Raw genomic sequence first — 13,585 nt, forward strand, 5'->3', positions numbered from 1 at the left:
GTATTAAGTCTCTCTAAGGTAAAAACTTATTAAAAATTATTCATAAATATTATTTGTTAGGTTTGAGAAAATTTAGATCTTTTATTGTAAAAATTTATAATTGTTTATCTTAGAAGTACGATTTAGAAACCCAATGATACAATTTAAAGATCTCCCTAATCTCCAAATGATATCAATTTTGTAAAAAAAATTGTTCTTTCCTAAAAGAAATATGATTTAAATAGTAAAAATAATGTTTTTTTTTTATATTACCAATGAACCAAAAATTGAGATATAAGGAAAGAAATATTCCAATATCTTGCGACTTTTCTCTTTCTTATAATAAGAAAGATGTAAACGGGCAGAAATAACATACCAGTCCCGAGGCACTGGTCTCATTTCCTACAACCGTGGCGTGGCTCTTGACGATGATTAAACCATCCAGAGTCTGTGACAGTTGAGAAGGCGAACACTCTCCGACGCCGACATTCCACCAATTGCCCGTTATCCCTAAGGAATCGATGGTTTCACCTGGCAAAATCCACGCGTAATCGCCGCCGTGCATCCCGAGTTTCCAGGCCTGCAACGAAGGGAAGACGTAGATTATGAAAGATTCGCTTCAATCGCAATTCTTGAGTAAACGCCAGTGATGTTTGCTATTTATCACGATATAGATGAATACGCCGGAACTCAGGCGTGAGATTAAACACGGAGCTTGCAAAAGAACATTGTCCCGGTTCATCGTATTTGCGCAAATAATAGGCACGAACGCACAATGCATTGCGATAGCGATGCCGCATTATCGGGATCGATGACTGACATGATTGCATCGTCAAGGCAGCCCTGAACGATGCGACGTGATATACGCGACGGGTTGCGAACGTATTCGTTTCGCTTATCGATCGGTTTACTTCTCTGATTTGTCGAAGGACAGAAGCTTACAGGATTACGTTCGTGATCGCGTTCGGTCGAATCTCGACCACAGGATTGGATAAGTTTTTTTTTTAAACTAAATTAAGTTAAAGTTAATGGCTTATAAAAGTTAAATGAACAAAAACTAACTCAATTAAAGTCACGTTAAACTTCAATTAATTCAAGTTAAATAAAAAGTCAATTTTGCAAAACATAATTTTTATTAAATCAGGATAGCGAGCATGTAACTTTTTCTTTAAAGCGGAAACGCGAAAATTTTTATGTATAGGTATTTATATGCATATACACACATACATACAAAAAAATGTTTAGTTTTTACCATGTTTCCATTTTAAGAAAAAAGTTACATGATCGCTACCCAGAATATTCAAATTTTTATTAAAATCAGTTTAGTTTAAACACACACAACAAAACATATTGCAATATAGACCACACACCAAATTAATTTAATACTTTATTTGTAAATTATATGGAATACTATATAACAAAGATATTTTTTGCACAATAAAAATCTGACTTTTAATATTGTTACATAGATATTTTCATATTTTGAAATTCATATAATAAAAGAAAAATAAAATGTAATTTTTAAAAATGTAAGTAATCTTGTATTTCTCCTCGTTACAGAGAATCCTGGCTATACCTGCACGTTCTTGGAAAATTAGATGTAAATAAAAAATTTTTTATTCTTTTTTTATTGCTTATTAGAGATAAAATCAGAATGGCATAACGCAGTAGCACTAATAGCGTTCTCTAAATACAGATCCAACCTATGTTCATCTTTGACCAGCGCCCTTTACAAATATTGAGTTTTTTTAAACTAATTTTCTAATATTTAAGATTTTATAAAAAATATTATATATATAGATATTTAAAGAAAAGAAAAACTTTAACTTAAAAAGAAAAAAGTTAATAAATTAAGATTTAAAATAACTAAAATAAGTTAAAAATTACTTAATTTGAAATTAACTAAATCAACTTATTAAAAGTTATTAACTTTTTAATTTTTTATTTAACTTTTAACTTATTAAAATAATTAGTACTCAATCTTGCTCAACCATGATGAGATCTTCATTGGGAAGTCGCGAAGATGATTGCGGAGTCGAGTCAGAAGAAATTATTTATGACGATCGCATAACTGTTTCGTGTAATAAAAGAAGAGATGAGGGTAAAAGGATTATTCGTGAATGTAAATATATCCTATTATGTGTCTTCTTCATCTTCTTGTTATCTTTACTATTGATTATCCCTCTCACCATAATTTTGTCTTCCGCTCCGGAATTCTGTTTCCGCTCTTTTAGTTTTATCAGCTTTGCCAGATGTGATACTTTAAGCATTGTAATATCTGCCTAAGACATTTTGTATTATGTTCTCTGGTCAAGTTAGCGGATGAAGTAGGTCATCGTTATGAAATTGTACTTTGAGAACACTTTCGTGGCCTTTCGGTACTTTTGTACTCTCTGAGATATAATCAATTAATTTCTTCCGAGAGAGATGAGATTATAATGAATTTGTAAACGCGAAATAAATGTATGCTACAAACGTAACCGTGATTTATGTAACATTTATTATGCCATTTGGAAAAGTTTAACAGTAAAGTTTTTATTTAAATTTGAATAATCTCAGTTAAGCTTAATTTCTTAATAATTTTAATGTACAATCGAATCCATTTTGAATTATATCTATATATATAATTTAAAAACTTTTCGTTAAACTCTTTAAATAATCTTTCCATTAAAAAAAGTTTTTAATTATTGACATTTTGTTTAATATTTTAATTACTAATATTTCATTTATTAAATAATAAATGAAATAACAGAAACCATATAAAATGCCGTATAAATTTATCTGTAAAATTTTAATATGAGGTAAATATTATGAAATATCAATTAAAATATTCCATTTGATTACTGTATCTTGTATTTGTATAAAGAATTTATAAATTCTGGCGTCATCTGAAACCATATGTTTACTGTAATATAAAAACATATGTTACTTTTGCTAGTAGTATACGCAGATATTTTGTTGCAAGAAAATGATACACACGTTATACGAGAACACGATGTGCCAAGATTGTCAAGAGTAAAGAGCGTATCAGTTCTTAGAGACTCTAAGAGGAAACGTCTGGAAAGTATCGAGCATTCTCGTAAATCAGGTTGCCGCGTTTCTTTACAAGAGTACAACGGCTAGTGCACTAAAAGTGGTAATAAAAAGTTGTTACCCAGTGTACAAAAGGCCAGCACATGGTAGCACAGTTAATGGCTGGAATTATTTGTGGTCCGGCACAGAGACGGTGGGAACCGAAGGTGGGAAGAGTAGTGGCACGTTTCCGCTTTACTCAACGTACGGCTTTTCGATAACGTTAATACAGGTGATCTTCGCGACGGAAAGAGATAGGGAACTTACATGCTCATTAAAAAATATTGAACGACGAGGTTTTCATCCCTTTGCCTTTTGTGCAATTCTCTTCGCGGCGTACGTTCCACTCGTTCCTAATAATTGAACGAGCATAATCCGAGTTCTTAATTTAAACCGCATCAGTTATTCAGTGACAGAGCGCCTAGTTTTACGGATGATGGCACGTGTAGAGATATACTCTTCCTCGAATTGATCGATTCTTCCACGTGTGCGTCAACGTCGCGATTTAGATTTACATTATTATCTATTAATTTCTGAGGCAACTTGTCACTCAATACAGAATAATAGAGATTTGTGGTCCGGTCGTAATTCGACATGCTCATCGCATCGCCATCGGCTTATCCTATTCTCCATGATTGATCAATAGATTGAAGATTTGTCCGTTTCATCGGAAAATCGTGCGTTCGTTATGTACGCGTCATCAGCGAATATCGGACGGGGGGGGGGGGGGGGCGTAAAACAAAAAAAGAAAAATAGGATTAAAATCGTGCTTGTAGAACGTTCATATATTGTTTCAGAAGAAAATTCTCGCAGAAAAAATTACCGAACGATTACGTAGTACGCCTATATGTAACGCGTTATTTTTCTATAAAAGAGCATTATTTTTTTTTTATTATATACGATCAACTGGCCATTGCATTATCATAAAAGATTTATAGTAAGGGTTGCACATTTCATACAAATTTTATGTTTCACGCAGCTGTTGCATTATTGCATTTATGGGAGAATCAATAATTATGACTTAAATAAAATATTTAATGTATTATTATTACATAGTATATCGATATAATATATACTTACATAATGCGATCCATTAAATAAATGTTGTGTAACCACTGAGAGAAAGTATCATAATTACTTTAAAATTATAAATTGTGGCTACATATATTATAAATGTATGAAGATATATAGGTAAATTTAAAAGTAAGATTTTCAAGTTTTATGTACTTTTAACTGCTGCAAGAAAATATAAGAAAATATCAGACGGTATTGGTACTTTTTTTTTTAATTAAAGATATTCGCATTTGACATAAATCCGCTGCTGCACAATGACCATGTCTACAACGATCTATAAGAGCACAAAGGAACAACCTTTGGTCCGTTTAAAATGATTTTATCGATCGCCCTTATAGAAATTTAATATTAGTACTGGCCAGTTAATCATTTATTTTGAATATTAAAAGTACTGTGAATAATACTTTTGGTCAGAATTAATATTAAATTTCTATAAGGACGATATATTGATCTTTTTCGTATTATACTATTTTTTCTCATTTTGTTGTATTCTGCTGCGTGTCGGTGGAATGTGTGAAAGAAACGAACAATACCTGTCCCTCTAGTAAACGGTACAAGCCCGATCTATGAGTATTAAACGTCATGAAAACGTAACGACCGGTTGAACGATCGGTTGAAGAAAAGCATGGTTCGATACCGGTCTAATGGTCGGTTCCATCCAATGGTGACTACCGGCATTATTGAATCGCCAGTATGTTCGTCCAAGATGTCATCCCTTTACGAAGGTTGTCTCTTACATATCCGGAAATTTATTTTCACGCACGTTTACATAATTGACCCACATTGAAGAATATTCAGGACCATGTCCAGGGATCAGGACCATCTCTAGGGAAACACATGCGACGCATCGATCGCAGATATGAATATCCTTAATGCGATATTAATAATATTTATTGAATGTCTCGTAATTTTGATGTTCCAATAAGGGTGATACCAGGAATACTTATATAATTTGAAATCGCCCCTGTATACGACGGTGGAAATTTTACGTGAGGTACGATCATGACAGGCGAAAAGAAATATGTATGTGCGGACGTTTAAAGGTGTCATGCGTTTCATGTAAGATGTCATGTATGTTACGTGTTGGCTCGAGTTAACTTGTAAGGCAAACCGATACATACACTTCAATGCAAACGTGCTATACCGGACACTGACGTGGGTACACACGATCGTATTGTAACACAATGGCCTGTCCTTCGGTTGCGTACAACAGAGAGTATGTGATGCCTGCTAAATGAGAATGAGAGTCTCCGTGACTTATATACAATACAAGCGCAAGCGAGAACATTTACATATGCATTAGCCGAATCATTTTAAATGAAATATCTCGCGATTTTGAATTAATGAGATGAAAACGTATCTCATTTTTTTTTTATGAATAAACATACTTCATGTTTTAATTTCGAAATCATGTATGTTGTTATTTCATATATATATTCGATACAATTTTATTCAAAAAAACTAATTTTTCAAATATTTTTTGCTCTTCTAAATAACGCTTTTTTATCGGGAGAGAATAATGGTGTTAAAAATGATGCCTATATCATCGTTAAAATGGATGAAAAGTTTCGAATTTTTCGAAATATATGAGTTAATCTTGCACGGGAACACAGCTGTGAAAACATTGTGTGCGTACCTGTGAAATGAACCGTAAAATTCTGGAGCACTAAACAGCACGATTTAAAGCATCACGCGCAAACGGGTTGGCAAAGGAAGAGAGATAGAATGGGGAAAATGGGGAGACTTATTGCAACCTTGGTAATTTGTGGCAAGGATACGAGTAGCACGTATATTCCGGAACGCAACGAACCAACTGCAATTTCAACTCGATGCTTATAGTGATGTATATATAGAAATAGGATAACCGGAAATTTAATATGAAAACGATACAGCACGCTGGCTATCTCCCCGAAGATATTTTGCTAATGAAATTTGTATTATTCTCTTCACTTTTTATGTCTATATACGGTCTAAATTAACTCCACAAAATGGCAATTACGCGTTCATAATGAAAATAGAGTGAGGACAGAAATTATTTATCATCCGATATTGAAGGAGGATTCAACGAGGGACGACAGAAAATGCCTGATATAAAGTATTTATCAATGTTGTTTTATATCTGGCATTTTCTGCTATTCAAATCTATTTCACTTGTAACAAAAAGATTTATCAGTAGGATTGGTTTTATATCAGACATATTTCTCTCCTTCAGTTTCCTATTTTTTCAGAAACAGAATGCCGATGTTTTGCGTTACATATGATATAGTTTTATTCTACTAGTTTTTGCCATTAATTTCTTAATTAACTTTCGTGTTGAAAATTGAAACAAATTGTCGCCGTTCTGTTATGTATTTCCGACGAGATTTGTAGCCGCGCCGAGTTGCACATTATATAAACAAGAAATTGCAATTATAAAGATCCCCCCAAGAAGCAGTTATTATGTACATACAACACAAAGAATCGTGCTATGAAACTTCCACCATTTCCTTATTGTTTGCTAAGTAGTGATAGTAACTTTACAGAATTCTTATTCGCCCTATTAAAGTTAAAACAATCTCTTAGCGTTCCATATTTCGTATTTATACAACATTTACGCAATTTAATAACAACTTAACACGCACACACACACACACACACACACACACACACACACACACACACACACATGTGTATATAGATTGTGTATATAGATCTATATATATATATATATATATAAAAGTTTTTACACGCAAAATGCAAATCTACTAATTGTTAACATTGATTTTCTTTATGATAACTTGGATAACGATTTCTATGGATTATATAGACCAAAATGCAAGGGTTTTCTCTCAACTGATAATATAAATCCATTCGTTTGCTTACGTATACTCCAGTGTCTAATCTGCATGTTCATCAGTTTATCACTATGCGAGCTTGATGTGTACTTCAAAATTCGCACGACAAACAAGACTCCGAAAGCTCCTGCGGTCGGTTCGGCCTCAATTTACAAAGGGAGAGTGTAAACTTCGTGTCCTACTTTGGTATCAGGTGCTTGTGCTTACGCGATATTACTGACTTGATGCATATCTGTCTGATTGTCTGATACGTTTGATATTTTCTTTCTGTTTATATACGTAAGCTATTTGACACTCTCAAAATCACGGGTTTAAATTAACCTAATCGCGATTCAAGATAAATCTAGCTTTTTGCGAAGGAGGGTTGTCATCATAAAAGTAAAATTGCTTGTAGTTAATCATAGTTATTCATAAAAAGTCATAAAAATTTAAAACTCCACGTGCAAATCTAAATTAACTAAAAAAGAAGAACTGTCAAATGAGTAAAAAATGGCACAACTGTGGTTCTAACGTCAATTTAATAAGCAATAGGAAAAAGAATCGCTATATTACGTAGTAATACGAGGACATACGTGGTATATGCTCTCTAAAACTTTTACAGTAAATCTCACTCTGAAGAATAGAAAATTGATCTGCTCTTTTTCTAAACTGGTTCGATTTTCACTCTTAAGAATGAGATTCCACTCCAAAGAATTCGGAGAGTATTCACATAAAAATCAAAAAACTCGGCTCAATGATTTATTAAGCGTACATGGAAAAAAAAGATCAGTTGCCACAGCTAAAAATTAGATTTGACAGCTAATTTAGTAGCATTATATGAACCAACGTCGTGTCTGCGAGGTCTAATTTCCATTAACTGTGAGACCTAAATATTATCTTTGTAACAGACAAGCATTTTGCTATTATGTCGATGTATTGATCATTGCAGCAAACGTTTTCTGTGTAGCAAACAATTTGGTAGCAGGTACAGTTTCAGCAAACCATATTTAACTGGTAGAGGCAATTTTCTTTTATACGGACATATTCGATAACTATGACAACTAACTTCATGTTGCTAAATAAATTGATCTGTAACAGACATGCATACTTTTTGCTATCACGTTCTTATATTAAACTACAGCAACAAATTCTCTGTAAATATTAGCAAATTTCATAGCTATAGTAGCTAATGCAATTTCAGTTAATCAGAATTAACTGTAGCCAAAAACAGTTTTTTTTCCATGTATAGAGGCTCATTGAAAATTTTATAACGTCGTGGAATGGAAGCATAAACGTTTCGGACTTTTTTCATCTCAGTTTTGTAAGCGTTTGTGAAGAAATATCACTATTGCACTGCTTCTACGTTCGCAAGCGCTCGTAAAATTCGAAAATACTGCAAGGGATTGGCAGAACGCTTTCCTCTTGTAAAATTCGAAAGATATTGTTGATTTACTATACATCGATAGAAGTGGGAATGAGTCCTTATCGTCAAGTAGACATAATAAAATTTGATTTGTATAATAATTATGCGTTTCCATAAAATATATTGTGTTGTTTTTATAATACTTTTTTATAATACTTGACATGAAAGCATTTCCATGTTCAATTTCCGTATTCAATAACGTGCTGAATAATCAAACGAGTCCGAGTGGACATGTGTATTTATCTCTTACAGTTTGTCAGATTGTGTAATTTAAATGTCAGTACATCGTTATCAGATTTTAAGAGAATTTCATTTGGGAGCAGTAGAACGTATTTTGAAAGAGAATTTCTATATGTATCTATATGTATCTTTAGCAACAGGAATTATAAAAGAGATAAAGTAGATAACGTTGCTACGAGATAATTAATCGAGATAATTGATAATGACATTTGAAATGATATGAGCGCTGTGAAAGTTAAACTTTTAAACGAATTTTACAGTCGTGGAGCATGCAACAAAACGCGTGAATTTCTTACAAATAAAACGAGACCAGGGTTTATCTGTTTACGTTCTCTCGCATTTCTTCTACTTTGGCAAAAACTGCTACTGTTCTAAACTCGAACCGGCAAACGTGGAACAACCACAAAATTGTTTCTTCTTGTTAGCAAGGGTTTTCAACTGAACCGGTGGGAGTTTAAAAAATGAATGAGTAGTTGAAATGGCGACCTAACTTTGTCGAAATTACACGGACTGTAATGGGAGTTATTAAAAGCGTCATTAATTAGTCCGTAAGGATGTGGACGTAGCTGTTTTTTTATCACGGCGGTGGGTACTCGCGAAAAATGGCTGCAAGTTTTATCCCCCTTATTTGAACAAAGCTTATTTTATGGTAATTACGAAAATGTCTAAAAATAATTTCTCATTGAGATTTAAATTTGCTTTTTCTCGCAACTCACCTCACAGAAGACACGTTGCGCCAATCGCGGCGAAAAACTTCCAATAATGATCCTAGTGTCCAATTCCTGGAATGGTGATACGTGTATCTTTTATTAAAAAAGGTTCCAGTTTCCATTTGACGAAGCATCACTAATACATATAAAATGCGATAAATGATACTAATGAAGCAAAAGAGATAGTGATGATTACGAGTTGAAAATTTTATCGCGTCGCCGTTTCACGTTAATCTAGATTTAATTTTTATATCGAGCTTTTCGCTAAATATTAACAAACGACGTTTTCCCAGTTATCCTTAAAGCACGTCCGAATCATCATTTGACCAGATATTGAGTTAATTCGCACACATCGTACGCTGCAAGTGTAATCTCGATGCATCTATATTGCGTTTCCAATCGATACCTTGACGTTCATTTCACGAAAACGGATTTCGAATTTCAAAGCAAGCGAATTACGTGAAAAACGAAAGATTCTCTCGTACCATCGAATGAGCTTGGCTGATTGATCGAATTGATCAGCTTGATCTAATTGCACAAAATGATCGCTACAAATTCTCGTAAAGACGGACGAACACCCTAAATTTCTTACAATCTTAAATCTCCCTCCAAGAGAGTGAAAATGCAACCATCCTTGAAAAAAGTGAAAATATTTCACTTCTTAAAAAAAATAACGATCTCTTCTTTTTAGAGTGAAATCTCACTTTCTTTGGAGTGAGATTTCACCCCTTCGAAGTGAAAATTCACTCTAAAAAGAGTGAAAATTGTCACTCTTTTTCAAGAAGTGAAGTATTTCCACTTTTTTTTCCAAGGGTGATTGTATTTTCGCTTTCTTAGAGTGAGATTTCACTGTAAGAAATTTAGAATGAAGGTGAGAAAAGAGTCACAAGTCGACATTTAAACGGCTTTAAGCGACTTTTTACCTTTAAAGTTCGTAGCTGCTCCTTGTAATCGTTCTCGGCGAATGTGATAGTTGCGGTGCACGTGATATTCGCCTGCTCCAGTTCCGTGACCAGATCATTCACTGCCTGGAACAGAGACGCGTCATACGTGCGACGTGTGGAAGTGCGCGCCGGGGAGCCAAGCGTAGCGGCGGCAGCGAGAAATGGCAATGTGCCGTTCGTTTGTCTCCCGTTCTATTTGCGCAAAACAAGAATCGCGTGTGTCACCCTTACAAATACGCATCGTACGTCATGGTGACGCGACGGAAGTTCCGTTATCCAAAAAGGATATACGGATTGCCGCGCCGCGCAGTTACATTCGTTCCGCGGCCGGTTTCTTCTCGGCGAACGCGTCGCTTACGTCACGTAATTTTATTGGCGACATTCACAATTCTCTTATCATTACGTACATGCTTCATGATGGAGCGAGTCGCAGGAATATGGTGTTTCCCGAATCGCTCGTACGTGTGCGCGTTCGGATATGAGCGTTTATTTCGAAAGTGGTTTAAGCTAGTTTGGGAACAATATGAATTTTAACGAGACGTGGATGTAAACTGACACGTCGATTTCCGCAGAATTTCCGCAAACGCTTTTACATCAATTTCGAGATAGATGACATACGTTGCGCGCGCTTTATTAGAAATTTATCGAATTAAACTTCTTTCCAAAGAGGGAAACTCGGTTTTTAAATTGTGAATGAATATATCGGGGAAAAAAAAATACGTACAGGGTGTCCTAAAACTGAACATATTTTAAAGACAGATTCTTTTGACATTTTAAGACAAAAAAATTTTAATATGAAAATAACAAGGCTGTAATGATAGAATTTTTTTAAAATGGGTAGTTTAGAAATTACTGACAAAATTAGAATTTCGCGAGATTCAGGGATGGCCAGGGTGAACATGCTTCTTCAAACTCTTCATGCCTTTGACAATAACAAAATTCAGTACTTTTACTGGACTGACTTGTATCTGAGCGCATAAAATTCTAGCCCTGTCATAAATAATTTTGAAACTCTTTCCATTTAAAAATCATCATAGCCTCGCCATTTTCACATTAGACCTTTTGTCTTAAAACGTTAAAAAAAAGAATCTATCTTTAAAATATTTATTGTTAATTTTGGGACATCCTCTATATAGGATAAAATGAGATAATTTAGATGGGGATTAACAGAAATTTTTTAATTGTATAGAACAAGGTCGTGTAGTGTATTCAAACATACAAAACACTATTTGATGCAATAATGTATGTTTTGTATGTTCAATTGAATACACTGTGCAACTTCAATCTTTCATACGATTCGAAAATTTCTGTTGACCTATATTGAAATTACTTCGCTTTATCCTAACTTTTCTTTCTACTCGCACAACAGTAAAAAGAATTATATTGCTACATAAATTGCTTATTGTTTTGAAATCCTTGCTTGCTTCGAAATCCTGATACTGCGACGCCCTTGGATCCATTCGTCACACGTATATTCCTAGGCTATATTAAAGCCGGATGTGACGTGTGGTAGCTTCCGTTACCAGTGTAGCGACGGAAATTGACCGAGAATTAACCGAAACGCGATACCGAACGCGCGGCGCTCTAGTTAACTACGCGTGAGTACAAATCGAAAGTTAATTAAAGCCGACATAACGGGAACTTCATTGTATAGCTCGCACGTCACGCCGGGCATAAACGAACTTCCGCGGTGTAGCTCGCAATTAAACACGCGGTTACGTAAAGCGAGACAGAGACAAATATAACGATGGAAAATGTCCTCGCGACCGTGTTATCGCACACATTCCCTCCGTATTTCGGATTCCACTTCATCTGATCTCGATATTACGGTAAAAGCAGCGATTGCAGGAAATATTGGATTTATAAGTGGATATTTTTTGGCGCAAATTTCAATCGCGATTAAATCAACGTCAACTGCAATTTGAATGCCACGCGTTCTTTATGAAGGAGCCGATTTCCAATCCATTATCAAACATAATTTTTCAAATAATCTCTGTGAATTTCGATAATGTTTCATACTCGCATTCATTTCATACTCCATTTATTCGAGAATGTGAAATTAGAAAATTATATCATTTAAACAGTAAGCGTGTAAATTCCACGCTTACATTTCTACGCTTATATTTTCGCATTACGCATTATGCAATTTGTATGAAAAGACCGATCCCAAATTTAGCTCATTTTGTGGCTCTCGAATTTCAAATTGAACTGTATGCCAAATAAATGTTATATGGTAGAACATTAATCTTAGAAAAAAATTTTAATAAAATACTTTGAGTACAATCTCGAAGAAAAATTGCACGACGCCCATCAATATTGCGATCAAATTATTTCCGGTGCGGACTATTAAAGTGACAGGAAGTGTCGCTTCAATAAATTCGGAAAGTCGATTTGCGCGACGTTCGTGTTCCTTACGACCTACTTACCAAGGAGTACATGTCGCCTGTTTGCGAAAGCGCGGTGACGGTGTCCCATCCGAAGTGTTTGATCAATGCTATCCTGGCCGGATTGTGACTCGAATCCGGCGCAACGGTTCGCAGAAATAGGGGGAACTCGTTGGAATCTGAGAGTGCTGGTGCCGTCGAGCCAAATGATACCTGGATCACGTTCCAATAAGGAACAATTTTGGCCAGAGTCTCGGTGACTTCGGAACAAGCTGTGCCGAGCAGGAACGGCATCAAGTGCTTCTTCCTCGTTGAATACAAGGCGTGAAAGAATCTGTCCACAGCCACTCCAGAATCGCACTAAAAAGTAAAGGATCATTGAAATTTCGATATGAACATTTTAAACTAATCGCGTTATATAATAGTCAATAACTTATTACATAGAGTACATGTCTCGAAATTAAAAAGAAAAAATTCACTGTTAGAGAACGCAATAAATATTGTACATTTCCTTCAATAATATTAACTTGACATCTACAGGGAAATAAACATATAATATATTCAATAAAAAAAAAAATTATTACGTAAATGAAATTAATGGCTTTTGTACCAAAAACATATTTATATACATGTAGTAAATATTAAAGTAATAGTATTCAAATAAATATTTATTAACATTTAGTACATTTTTTAAGTGTATTAATTATTAACTCTTAGGATAATATATTGTAAATTATACATTGATACTGAAAACTTCTACGTTCAAATTGAATTCAAAACCTGTTAGAAACAGTTTGTAGAGCCAATGTCAACGGAATATTGATAAAGTTTGCCACTTAAACAAGATGATCGATTGCAATTATCATTACGAAGAAAGCGTCTCACGTTGTTTGAGCTGCGAATGGTGTTGTATTTTTAAAAAGCGAGAAGAAGACCCAACCCGTTA

At 34.4% G+C, this 13,585-nt stretch overlaps 1 protein-coding gene across 2 annotated transcripts in view; it reads right to left on the bottom strand.

Annotated features, from left to right (window-relative positions):
• Positions 1–13,585, bottom strand: part of GABA-B-R3 (gamma-aminobutyric acid type B receptor subunit 3) — an 80,887-nt gene that overhangs the window by 30,702 nt on the left and 36,600 nt on the right. For both annotated transcript variants that reach the window (XM_087412999.1, XM_087413000.1), the window contains exons 3-6: positions 12,682–12,999; positions 10,235–10,339; positions 9,318–9,383; positions 356–559 (exon numbers count right to left, since the gene is read on the bottom strand). In XM_087412999.1, coding sequence (XP_087269125.1) covers positions 356–559; positions 9,318–9,383; positions 10,235–10,339; positions 12,682–12,999 — 693 coding nt within the window. The remainder of the gene's footprint in view (positions 1–355; positions 560–9,317; positions 9,384–10,234; positions 10,340–12,681; positions 13,000–13,585) is intronic.

Source organism: Acromyrmex echinatior, chromosome 14 (genome assembly GCF_024713525.1).
Source record: "Acromyrmex echinatior isolate Ae372 chromosome 14, ASM2471352v2, whole genome shotgun sequence".
In the NCBI taxonomy this organism is placed as follows: domain Eukaryota; kingdom Metazoa; phylum Arthropoda; class Insecta; order Hymenoptera; family Formicidae; genus Acromyrmex; species Acromyrmex echinatior.